The sequence below is a fragment of the Tupaia chinensis genome, unplaced genomic scaffold, assembly GCF_000334495.1.
Source record: "Tupaia chinensis unplaced genomic scaffold, TupChi_1.0 Scaffold000196_1, whole genome shotgun sequence".
Taxonomy (NCBI): Eukaryota; Metazoa; Chordata; class Mammalia; order Scandentia; family Tupaiidae; genus Tupaia; species Tupaia belangeri.
This window is the reverse complement of record NW_006159671.1, coordinates 700,037-713,057: the sequence shown is the minus strand read 5'-3', so window position 1 is coordinate 713,057 and position 13,021 is coordinate 700,037. Positions and strand designations below refer to the sequence as shown.

Below are 13,021 nucleotides of genomic sequence, written 5' to 3'. Positions count from 1 at the left end.
AAAAAAGAGGAAGAGGAAAAAAAACATATATGTGCATAAGCAAGAAAGTAGAAGTGGAATATTATTGATGATAACATGCTTGATTGGGTCACTGTGCAGTTTATTCTAGATGGGAGATTACATTTAGTACGCTGTGATGATGCTCAGGGAATGAATGTTAGGGAAAAAAAAAAACGAAAACAAAAAACAAACAAACAAAAAAAAACGGTAAAACTATTCGTCCCATTTTAAAAAAAAATGGATATTTGATGGCTGCAGTGAGCGGTATGGGCCCAGTTGGGTTCTACTTTATAGTATGCTCTTTTTACCCAATGGGGTTTAGGCCTAAAGTCAGACTTGAGTTCATGTAGAGGCATGTGTCAGCTGTGATAACTATTGGAGAGACTTAGACTAATTAAGATCACTGACAGATCATTTGGGGAGGGGTGAGGCACGGAGGGCAATCGGGGATGACAGGGACAATGTGGGAGGAGGATGGGTCATAACAGAGGGAGGGGGATGGGGAATCTAGGATGGTAAAACAAAAGGCAAGGTATGCAGGACACAAGAATTGGGAAATTATTTGCTGAGAACATATATGTTGACGTGCTTGATTGAGCCAACGCACAGTATATATTGGATGGAAAATTCATTTGTGTGTTGCGATGGGAAAAAAAAAATTATAATAAAAAATAAACTATAAAAAAAAATAAAAAAGAGAAGAGGATAGAGAAAGATAGCAAGTGAACAATAGAGGGGATGTTAGTGAGAAACAGATATGGTTTATTATCTGTTGAAGATGACGTGTATAGTATTCTCAACTGGACTGGTCTGGGAAGTATTTCATGATGGGTGAAGTCTTTTAACAAGCAAAATGAGAAATAGTGATTGACTGTTTTAAAAAATTATAATAATAATAATTATTGGGAAATGCATGGAAAAGACTTTGAATGATAAAGCGGGGAGATCGATGCCTCTGTATTGACTGACATGCATGGCACTCCCTTTTGAAAAAGCAATGGAAGTCAATGTAAAGTTATATGTAATCCAATGTAATATAAAGAAGATTATGATAATAATAAAAAAAAAGAAAGAAAAAAAAATTATATTCTTATCTAGAAAAACCTTTCAAAACAAAGACAAAATTCATCAACAGCTACAGACAAAAAACATGTCCAGGTTAAGCCACAGAACAGTTAGTGGACCGTAGCTGGAGAAAACAGATGTGTATCTCTGCAGTATATGACGTCTACACTGCTGTACTGGGTGGCAAGTCCATTAAACATCTGTGCTCAGTTCTGGAGGGAATACTCCTTTTTTTGTCTTTGTTGAAAATACTTTTAAACAGAGAAAAAAGTAAAGATGGCTTTTTCTAGATTTGTGCATCTTTACTATGCTGTATGTAAAGAAAAAAAAAAGTCTTTCAGAGACAGAGGATTCTATGCAATATAGTTTAATTTAAATGCTCATGAAAATGTTACACATTTAAAATACTCATTTTCCATCTGCGCACTATTCCAGCCAAAGCTAGGAGTATCTGGAAAATGCTGGACACATTTTAGAAAGCATACCTGCCACTTACGTAATGATGTAATTAGTCTTCTCTACCTTCTCAGGTCAGAGATCCTAATGTAAGTACCAAAGTCAGGAGGAGACGTAAAATATTTAGAAGATTCCATAAATGATATTTGAAATTCACAAAAATGACTCAAAATATTTGGGTCTTCTCAAAGCCTTAAATATAAATATAAACTTCATTAAAGAATGACAGTCATCCGGAGTCAGTTGCCTCAGAATACTAATTGCCATAAATTCCAGTGCGTAAGGCTCCCACCTCTACCATATTTAATACAGTCGCCAGACTTCAATTCCCTGTAAAGCTTACAAGCAAAGGCAGGCAGCACCATGACGCAAATGCTTATGTTACACCTGTGCGGGGGACGGAGGGGAGTCCTCAGTCACACCTCCTGTCCTGGACACTCTGATTTCTTTCCCTTAGTCAGGAGCTTCCTAAGCACCCCGGCGTCCAAACAGCAGGCTACTCTCAGCTCAGACTCCGATTTCTCGGTACTGAGTTACAGAGCCAGAGAAGGGCATAGATCATCCCTGACCGACCCCCTAAAGGGAAAGATGCTCCTTTTTTCAATACAGAGAAACTACAGGTTATTTTAAATAGTGGGAAATTAATGCAGGAAGTGAGTTACGCAGAGAATAAAAGATAGGAGAGATCACTAGGAGGTGAATGAGACAACAGACATCGGTAATGTCCAAAAGTAATTACCAATTTGGCCTGAGGGACGGACGGAAGGGAACTGCTGCTAGAGCCCAGGGTTGGGGTCTCACACACAGGACCCAAACTAGAGCCACGAGAGAAGTGACTTTCGCCAGGAACGACTACGTGTAAAGTGAGAGGAAGGAAATGCCCTGGTTTCTCCCTTCCTAAAGTCTCCCTAAGTGTTTCCCACTGGGCTCCCCAAGCCCCGTGGGATTCAGCTGTGGCTGGAGCCTGGGCAAGGCCCCTGCGGAGCCAGCCCTCCTTCGGTAGAGCCGAAAGCAGAGGGAGGCAGTGGATGTGGGGCACGGACGCCCAGCGCACTTCCGCACAGTTCGGCCACAGGACAGCCTCGCAGTCACTCCAGCTGATTCTTCAGCTCAGGTATACCACCGGGGGCTCTCTAGTTTAACTGCGTAACATTTATGTATCACCTCTCGGGATTTAACACGAGAAGCCTTGAACCACACATCCAGAAGTACAATTCTGTAGTCAAGGCAGGAACTACCCGATTACTTACTATAATCATACAAGCAACAATGTTCGAGTGAGGTAACAGAGACATCTGGTCAACTGTCTTGTTGGCCTGCAATGACTAATTTGAGTAATTTAAAAGATTATTTTAAATTAAAAAAAAGTATTTTTTAGGACCAGCAGATGACACAATGGTTATGTCGGGACTCCCAGGTAGCTGACCATGGTTCAAGTCCCAGACCTGAAGGCTTAAAACACACTCCAGGCATGTCCAAAATCCTGCGAGGAGAATGGAGGAGAAGGGATTACAGCAAATCCATATTCCCTGGAGGGGTAATTTATCACTTTGTCTGTCTCTGTCTATCTTGCGAGTGTACGTGACTTAGAGGAAAAAAACGCTATAAAAAAGTGTATTTTTCAAAAAAATAGTCTCTAGAGAAATAAATATCATGTAGGCCAAAGTTTAACATAATCTATTTAAAATTTTTGCCAAATAAATGTCTCATATATCTCAAATATGTTTCTTGAAAGTATCTTTTAATAGTCTTTAAAGGGGAACCACAGTTAGCGTAATGGCTATGTTGCTGGACTCCCACATAGTCGACCGCGGTTCACGTCCCGGACCCGGTGGCTTAAAACTCACGCCGGGCGCGTGTGCGTGCGTGCCCAAGATCCCGAGAGGAGAATGGAGGAGAAGGGATTGCGGTGTGACCATCCCCTCTGGGGGGTGATTTCTCGCTTTCTGTCTCTCTGTCTCTCTCTGTCTGTCTGGCGAGCACATGCGCCCTATAGCAAAAACCTCTCCAAAAAAAAAAAAAAATAGTCTTTAAAGAACCACTAGCTTTTCAAATTGTCAGTAACTAAATTCATACCTTTTCATTCAATTCATAAGGAAAATCAGAGTACTGATAAAAATTAATTGGCATAAGAATGATTGTGATTGAGAATTGCTAAAAGCCAACCAGGGGGCCAGTAGGTGGGATGGTGATTAAGGTGCTAGATTTCACATGGCTGACTGCAGTTCAAGTCCTGGACCCAGTGCTTGAAAAGCATGCTGGCACATATGCATGTATGCCAAATTTCCAAGAGGAGAATGAAGAAGAGGGGATTGTGGTGTGGCCACGCCCCTTAAGGAGTTATATTTCACTTTCCCTCTCCTCTTTCTCTTCTTCCTCTCTCTCTCTCTCTCTCTCTCTCTCTCTCTGCACCCCCTCCAGCGAGTACTTCAGCTCTATGGCCAAAAAAAAAAAAAGCCAATTGAATCATTAAAAAAAAAAATCAATGCATCAACAAGTGATTGCCATTGACTCTAGACTGGAAGGCATTAACATTAAATCTGAACACTTCAAAAGCTCTCTAAAATTTCTACTATTTTGCTCAATTGTTACTATGTTGACAGAAGAAAACTGTAAAGCAAAACACTGTTTTCAAAGTTTTTGATAAATTCATTGAATGAAAATGTATCTAACAGAGTTTTTTAAACAAAATAAATAAAACTTAAACTTCCCAAATAATTAAGGAATTTTTATCTATCAGAAATACTATAGAGCGGGGACTGGCAGGTGGCATGGTGGCTAAAGGCACTGGATTCCCACATGGCCAACCATGGTTGGACCTGACAGCTTCTTTCTCAGTTTCGCTTTCTCTCTGTCTCTGTCTCTCTCTGGTCAAATTAATAATAACAAATGAATTAAATAAATAAATGATTCTTTTTCAAAAAGAAATACTATAGAGCATATTTTCATCCAAACAGTACATTAGTTAAATCGAATCAATTTTCAAATACCATTAATTTTACTTTTTAAAGTAAGTATTGACTCCAGATTTCATGTAAATGTAAAGCTATGCAACATACCTCAATTTTCTTATTCTAATAACAGCGATACATTCTATTTAGTGTGCTAAAGGGCACTGATTACACGGTCTAACGATCAGAAAGATGGGACCTACGGTATGATAACGATAGTGGCAACATTATATTAATTTTGATGAAATAATCCTAATAGGTCCTTAGAGGCTTAAAGACATGTAGGTTTCTACAAATACAGAAAGTAGGAAAATAACAGTATTTTACTATAATATTAAAGGTAAAAAAGATAATTTGTTCTTTTTTAAAGAGTATGAATAGCAAATATATAAGTACCATTTCAGAATAAACTACCATGAAAAGACTAGTTGTTTTTTATTTTTAAAGTTTGGTACAGGGCACATGCATTTACTGTAGATGGGGAGCGAGGAAATGAGAAAGTGCCCCACACATGAGAAAGAACCCTGTGCTATCCCTTCTCCATTCTTCTCCTGGGATTTGGGGCACGCATGCACGTGTGTCTAGCATGTTTTTCCAAGCTATCTGATCCAGGACCCAAAGTACACAGTCAGACATGTGAGATCCAGCCATATTAACTAACATGCCACATACTGGCCTGAGATTTTAGGTATTTTAAAAATAATACCACCACTTGGGAACAGCAGTTGGCTTAATGGCTATGTTGCTGGACTACCACGTAGTAGACCGTGTTTGAATTCCCAGATCCGGCGGCTTAAACTCATGCCAGGTGCGTGTGCATGCGTGACCAAGATCCTGAGAAGAGAATGGAGGAGAAGGGATTGTGGCATCGCCATCCCCCCGCCCCCGGGGAGGTGATTTCTTGCTTTCTTTCTCTCTGTCTCTCTTTCAGGTGAGGGCATGTGCCCTATAGCAAAAACCTCTCCAAATTTTTTTTAAATACCAGCACTCTGCCATTTACCAAATTATAAGTAAATGCATAAGTAAACTGCTCCTTTACTCATTAATTTTGAAAATAATTTTACCAATGAAACAGTTTTTCTAAAAACACTTACCATCCACTCAGATATAATGACATCCACTTTTTCTACAGGAAGAGGGACTTCTTCAATCTTTCCTTTAATTAGTGTAATAGTATCTTCAAGTTTATTCAGTCTGCAAATTATCATAATGAATTACATTAGTATGTTAAATACATTCTGGAAGCTAGTCAAGTTATGTAATTTTCTGCTAAGTACTCATACTGCTTTGTGAAACAAAAAAGTAGCCTCAAAATTTATGTATTTCCTGGGCATTATAATTCTTTTTTGGTCATTCCATCAATGCCCAAGAAGCGTTTCTGATCAATATGGCACTAGTCTAAGCCAATACTTAAAAACCTCAGCCTAAAACAATCTGAATTTTATCAAGCAACATGTCTATGAAATTAATCTGCCTTTGTAAAAAAACAAACAAACAAACAAACAGGGGGGAACAGTGGAGAAAGTCCAGATACACAGGTATACAAAAGTATAAGTTAAGGACAAAGTGTGCCACAGTGTCAAGAACAGTAGAAGCCAGAAGCCCTTACTTTAAACTCCAGCTCCTCTGACATCTGTCAATTACATGACAGTCACCTTTTTTTAAATAATAGCACTAAGCCTCTGTGCTAATGAATTAAAATAAATAATACATGCTCTATTTATTTCACATGTTATTATTATGAGAAAATAATTATGAAAGCTATATAAACATCCCAAGCTCTATATAATGGTAACGGCATTGTCATGAATAACAAAACACTGTATTACAGAAAACTTAAAATTCTATCAAAATCACAATATATTTAACTTTGCCCCACGGCGTTCATCAGATATTTTGATAAACTTGGTTATCAGATAAGCACACATTTTCAATCTCCCCTTTTTTTTGCAATTTGAAACAAAGAACACAGTTTAAAAGATATTTTAAGAAAGCTAAAAGCGGGAACCAGCAGTTAGCGTAATGGCTATGTCGCTGGACTCCCACATAGTTGACCGCGGTTCGCATCCCAGACCCGGTGGCTTAAAACTCATGCCGGGCGCATGTGCGTGTGTGCCCAAGATCCTGAGAGGAGAATGGAGGAGAAGGGATTGCAGCATGGCCATCCCCTCTGGGGGGTGATTTCTCACTTTCTGTCTCTATGTCTCTCTCTGTCTGGTTAAATTTGTAATTAATTTAATTAACAAATTTTCAATCTGGTCAACTATCTGGCAGGAGAAAAAGCTTTAAGAAGAGTGGAAAAACTGAAAGGCTTTCTTATGCTTTTATGGATATCTGGAAAGTTGCATAAAAAACAAAAACAAGCGACATGACCTTATTTCACAGAGAAATACCAGAAAAGCCTAGTAAATCGTTACTGGGATAAACTGTCAGAATTAACAACTAGTAGACACATCACTTATTTTCTCCTTTCAGATATATCTATCTCTTCTTTGAGTGAGAAAGAGAGAGAGAGAACACCCAACACAATCTTGATGCTGTGATCCACCCCAGAATTCTCGAATTTAACAATAAGGGGATACATCACTTATCTTTTTTTCCTCAAGTTTATTTCTTCTTTGAGTAAGGGAGACAGAGGGAGCAACCCCAACAGTCTTGAGGGAGGGATCCACCCCCTGGCATATCTGGCGTACTCAGGAAGGCTTCCACATGCAAACCTGGAACCTTCTATGTGCATCAGCCTCACAAAGCATTGTGTTTTACCCCTGCACCATCTGGCACCGTTATTTTATGTACTACTGAGTGGGAAGAATTTATTCGGGTTGATGATCAATCCCCAAAAGACTATCAACAGATTCTTCCAAGTGATATGATATGTCTCTGTGACAATGGGTAAAATCAGAGCTTCGGTTTTCCTACCCCAAGTGGGGTTATTACCCAATTGTCCTCACTACCTACCTAGAAACAAAATAGTAGTTCTGAAGCAGTAGGCATGCTGAGTGCGAGTTTTATAATAACAATACAGTTAACGATACTGAGCCAAAGATGACAGATTGGAGACTAGTGACTCTCCACTCCACAGCACTTCATGTAAGCTTGCTACTGAGCATCTAAGAGAATATTCTGGAGGCAGGTCTGATTGATTGGTTTACTGCCATGCACGGTAAGATGCACGTGTGATGTTTCTGACACACGAAAGAAAAGAGGAGTCAGTGAGAAGAAAGAAAAGATAGGGTATCAAACAGTGAGTCATCAAGAGGGGCTCAATGGTTTTCAAAAAGTGAAAGAAAAGAGGAGAACTCAGCTGGGGCTTCTACAAAGGAATTATCCACCAGCTCTGAGGAGGGCACTTCAGATACCGGTGGCCATTATGGTTTCAGTAGATCCCTCTTTGCATAAATGATTGCACAGAACAGTAAGATGAAAGATATCTGATAACTATATGGCAGGGAAATATTGCTCAAGGTCAGAAGGTACACTGAGGAGAAAGAGATGGAAACAGCAGATCTGGGATTCATGGAGGATGTTTACTTGGGGAACATTCATCCCTGGGGTGGCTTTTCCATTTAAAATGACAATATTTTCACATTGTCTTGGGGAAGGTTAAAAACATCAATAAAAAACTTTGACGTATTTTACTTTTCAATATCTAAGTCCTTCACATTATGTATAGAAATACAATTGATTTGCACATTAACTTTGTATTGAGCACCTTGGTATCTTTATTAATAATGTATAGCTCCCTTCTAATGTCTATGTCCATAAGCATATTTTGAATGAGCGCATTTTGGTGTCTTCGTTCCCAGTCCTTACCCTTGCTACACTGGCTAGGATCTCCATCACAGTGACGCAGACAGGAAGCGATGGCGGGTACACCGGTGCTGCCCCTCAGCTTAAGAGGAGGTGCTCAATGCTTCATCAGATAGCGGCTGCAGGTTTTGTCTCTGCAGATACTCTATGTCATGTTAAGACATTATTTCCTAGTTCTCCTTTGCTAAGAATTATAAATCATAGATATATTGAATGAATATTGGATTTTACCCATTTTTTTCTCTACTGAGATGATCTAAATAGATTTTTCTGAGCAATTATTTCATATTGCTTATTTAAAAAATAATTACTTAATTTTAATTTTTATTATGATTTTTTTTTTAAATTTTGCTATTAGGGCACGCGTGCTCATGAGAGACAGTGAGAAAGTGAGAAAGCAAGCCACCAAGTTCAGGACTCAAACCATGGTCGGCCATGTAGAAGTTCAGTGCCTCAACCACCATGCCACTGCTGGGCCCCCAACTTTACATCTGAGATAAGCTTTATGTTCCAATAAATTGCACACTCGTTTTCTAATATTTTGATGAAGAGTCGTACATGTATGTTTATGAATGAGCAATTTGTGATGTTCTGTTCTACTATCTTAGTGGGGTTTGGTATAAAGTTTAGACCGGCCTTATCTGCTGAGGCTTGATTCTTGACCAAAATGACACTCCAACTGAAAGGAGAGAACAGTCCACAACACGTGGGACCAGGACGATAACTGAGTCATCATCTAAACAGAACACAACCAAAAAGGAACAAAACTAGACCACTATTTCATTCTATACACAAAAATCAATACCCAGTGGATTACAGACCTAAATGAAAAAAGCACGCTTATAAACCATTTTTAAAAGAATATAGCCTCTATAACATCTGGAAGGGTAAATATTTCTTAACTCACTGATAACAACAACAATGAATAAGAATGTTGCTACATGAAAACTGAGAACTTTAGTTCACCAAAAGATATTAAAGAGTGAAAAGACAAGTGAAAATAAGACAAGACTAATGAGGCTGGATGGTGGTGCAGTAGTCAAATGTGATGTTTTGCTAGGCTAATCTATAGGGTAAGTTCTATACCCCGGGACTTCCCAGAGAACGGCGGGGCACACGTGTCATGATCTGGGCTGGCTGAGGCTGGGGATGGATCCTACTGGAAGTGCTGTCTGTCTCACTTGTGGAAAAACAAACAAACAAACAAACGAGAACTTTTCCATTACATAAAATCTATAAACAGGATGCAGTCATGGAGGCACACACAGTCAAACGTTGTATTCTGCAGGCTGGGACCACACGGGAGGCCTGGGTTTGATGCCCACTTCAACCTGAAGGCAGGCCCAGCACTGCACCTCGCATCTTCAGGAGGCTGAGGCAGGATGACCACGACGCAGAAAGACTCTGTCTTAAAATCTAGAAACCTTCAAACAGCTCAAACCCAAAATATATATAGACTGCCTACAGATAAATAAGAGAAAGACACAATTCAGAAAAACAAAAACAAACAAAAAAAAACAAAAAAAAAAACTGAGCATCAGATGTAAACAGATACTTCTCAGAAAATCAAAAGGTCGGTAATCACATGAAAAGGTGCTCAACTCACTAGCAGTTTTTCTTTACAACCAAAAGAAAAAAAATGCTTAAAAGGTGGACAATATTAATCAGAACTGTTATGCACTATAATATACTGTTAGGTACTACTGGCGTAAGTATAAATTGAGATTGTTCAGTACAAACTGAAAAAAACAGTCTTGGGACCAGCAGGTGGCATGGCAATTAAGGGCAATGGACTCCCACATGGCCAATTGCAGTTCAAGTTCTAGACCTGGCAGCTTACCTTCTCTCTCTCTGGTCAAATTAAAATAATAAGTAAAATTAAATAAAAAGAATTCTTAAAAAAAGGGAAGAAAAGTCTGGCTATATCTAGGAAATCTGAAGACATATATGTCATAAAGGCTGCAGTCCTACTTACAAGTATCATCCTCCAGATGTGTGAATGTTTCTGCTATAAACGTTCATAACAGAATTATTCATACTAGCCCATCTGACTGAGAAAGCACAGTTGTTAGAGGTGAGATTCTGAAGTGGCAGTAATGTTTTATCACTTGTCCTGGACTAGGGTGATTACGAATTTAATTCCATTTGTTATTTATGCATACTTATGCATATTACACACGCTTATTTAAGTTTTATGTACTTGTTTTATATGTATGTTGCACTTCCTAAAAAACAATTAAAAATATATTTTAGCTTCTTCAGAAGGATATTTAATAAAATTATTTGTGATAAAATTACTATAGGTGCTCACTATTTTCTGAAATACTTATTAAGACTTCTAACAATTATAAAAACTTAAAAGAAAACAAAAAGCAAGCTTTTTTTTTTTAAAGCAAGGTTTTTAAAAGAACAAAATGTTCCCACTGCCTAGAAATACCTTCGGAATGGTTATGCTGAAACAAGCTCTGTGTTCTGCAAGAAGCCATCTGTGCAGGCTGTTCCCTCTCTGCTACAAGTCATAATCCTATCCGCATCAGTAATTACTTGTTGTCTGACTATGAATATAACAGCGCAGATTACGATTCCAGGGAATACACAGGCAACATGACAAAGCTCCATAATTCCCAGTAATTTCGTATTGAAACAGCTCAACGCTGATAAAATCCACATACATAAGCTCTTTCATGAAATTGTTATCATCTTATTACTGCCTGATTTTCTGCTCACAGAAAAAAACAACAACAACAAAAAAAAACTATAGATTTTACCTAGCTTTCTCAAGTGGCTGGTTACTCATTAAACACTACTTTAACATAAACCAAATATTTGTTATTTCTGGAAATACGTGGTGAGAAATCAGCATAGCTTTAATCTATAGAAATAAAGACACTGTATTGAAAAGAGCATTTTAAGTAATTCTCTGAATTTATCCAATGAACATAGAATTATAAACTTCTTCCGAGTGAAAATTTTGTTAGAACCTTCCTGTCTTATTTCCTGTCTTCCAAGTAGCAATTTACCTTCCTCATGATATGGAACATCATCATGATTAATTATTATATCTTGTACTGGCGGGCACACAGATAGGACACGGTCCATGTGCCGACACACGTGGTCTGGGAGAGACAAACAGTGAACAGCATAAAGCACAAGAGTTCATACGATAGGTCCTTCGCTGTGCACGTGCCATGGGCGTTCACCAGGAAAAGACAGCTTCCACTATGATGTACGCGGGTAAGGAAATGGGAGGGGTGTGTGCACAGACACCCATGCACGAGCGTGTGTAGGAAAGAAATGGAAATTAAAGAATCGTTCATGGTTTGGTTAGACTAGAGCAGCAGAGGCAGTCTGCAGTGACAGAGTTGGGAGGTATTTATTTAGAAATGAGGCCAAGGAGTTTAGATTTACTTCAAGACAGTAAAGAGCCATGTCAGGGTCTTCAGAAGGAGAAACACAGACTCACACTTGTAATCTACTTTTACGCAATGTGACTGAGGTAAAAGGCATAACCTCTGTTTTAGGAAGAAAACGGTCCAGTGGAGAGACAAACAGCCGTCTTAAAGCACCAGGAGAGTCCATACAATGAACGCTTAATAGCGCGGCATTGAAAGTTAGCAACAAAATGACTACAATTCACCTGGAATTCATAATCATTGTTTTAGAAAGGCATGTGGGGCAGGGAGAAGACTGCCAGTATAGTAGCTATAAGTATATATAAGGCATAAATATTATTTTGCTTTCAGTTCAATATATTGTCCAAGCACAAATATTTGTTTTTTTGTTCACTAAATACAGTGAAATGACAAAAAGGTATGTAAAATGTACTGAACTGATAAATTCATACAGATTTTGAAAGGGGAGATCAAAGAATGAAAGATTAGGAAAATTTAATAGGAGAAAAAGGTTAATAAAATTGTATCGATAACCTGTGAAGGACTCAAGGCTGAGTATGTACATCAGAGAAGATAACAGGAAGAGGTGGCACTATTCTTCACAACACAAGCTCAGTAATTTTTGTCAAAAACTAACAGAAGACTCTGACCCTGACCTAGTCTCTCTCCTGCCCCCCTCCTCCCCTATAAGACCCATACCAGTTACTTATATTCACAAATGTAAACAAAAAGCAAGGGTCCTTAACCGTGTAAGACAGGAGTACATGCATACATTCCATAAAAAATAAATACTACAAGCCAGGTACAAACACAGGTCAGACTTGGAGCCACAAGGCCACGGCTAGTCTGTGAGCTATGAAATGCTCTTCCCCAAATGTGTAATTTTTATGTGCAGGTGTTCGGCTGTGGAATCGTTGACACTAGGAAATTAGCAATAACACAGCTTCTACTGCAGTGAAGAAGAGTGACAGCAAGTTAGCAGTGCAGGCCCTGTGGGTCAATGGTTCGGGAAGCCTAACTGTACATGGCTCACCATGATTCAAATTCTAATCCCAGCAGTTTGAAAAAATAGCCAAGCATATGTGCAGGGGTACCCAAAGTCCTGACAGGAAGGAAAAGTGTAGGAAAAAAGGGTTTTTTCATGACCACACCCCACGGCAGGTACGCTCTTGTGCACATCCCCCACCCCCCACTCAGCAGCATACTCATGTACTCCTCTAGCAAGTAATATAAACAAATGAAAGTAAATTCAAGAAGTCATCTGGACTTGGGGCCAGAAGATGGTGTGGTGGTTAAGGGCACTGGACTCCCACATGGCCGACCACGGTTCAAGTCCTGGACCTGGCA

General features: G+C 39.0%; 1 protein-coding gene across 1 annotated transcript in view; it reads right to left on the bottom strand.

Annotated features, from left to right (window-relative positions):
* PRMT3 (protein arginine methyltransferase 3) overlaps positions 1 to 13,021 on the bottom strand; it is a 128,605-nt gene that overhangs the window by 73,451 nt on the left and 42,133 nt on the right. The window contains exon 10 of the mRNA XM_006146901.3: positions 5,567 to 5,666. Within this exon, the coding sequence (XP_006146963.1) occupies positions 5,567 to 5,666 (100 nt within the window). The remainder of the gene's footprint in view (positions 1 to 5,566; positions 5,667 to 13,021) is intronic.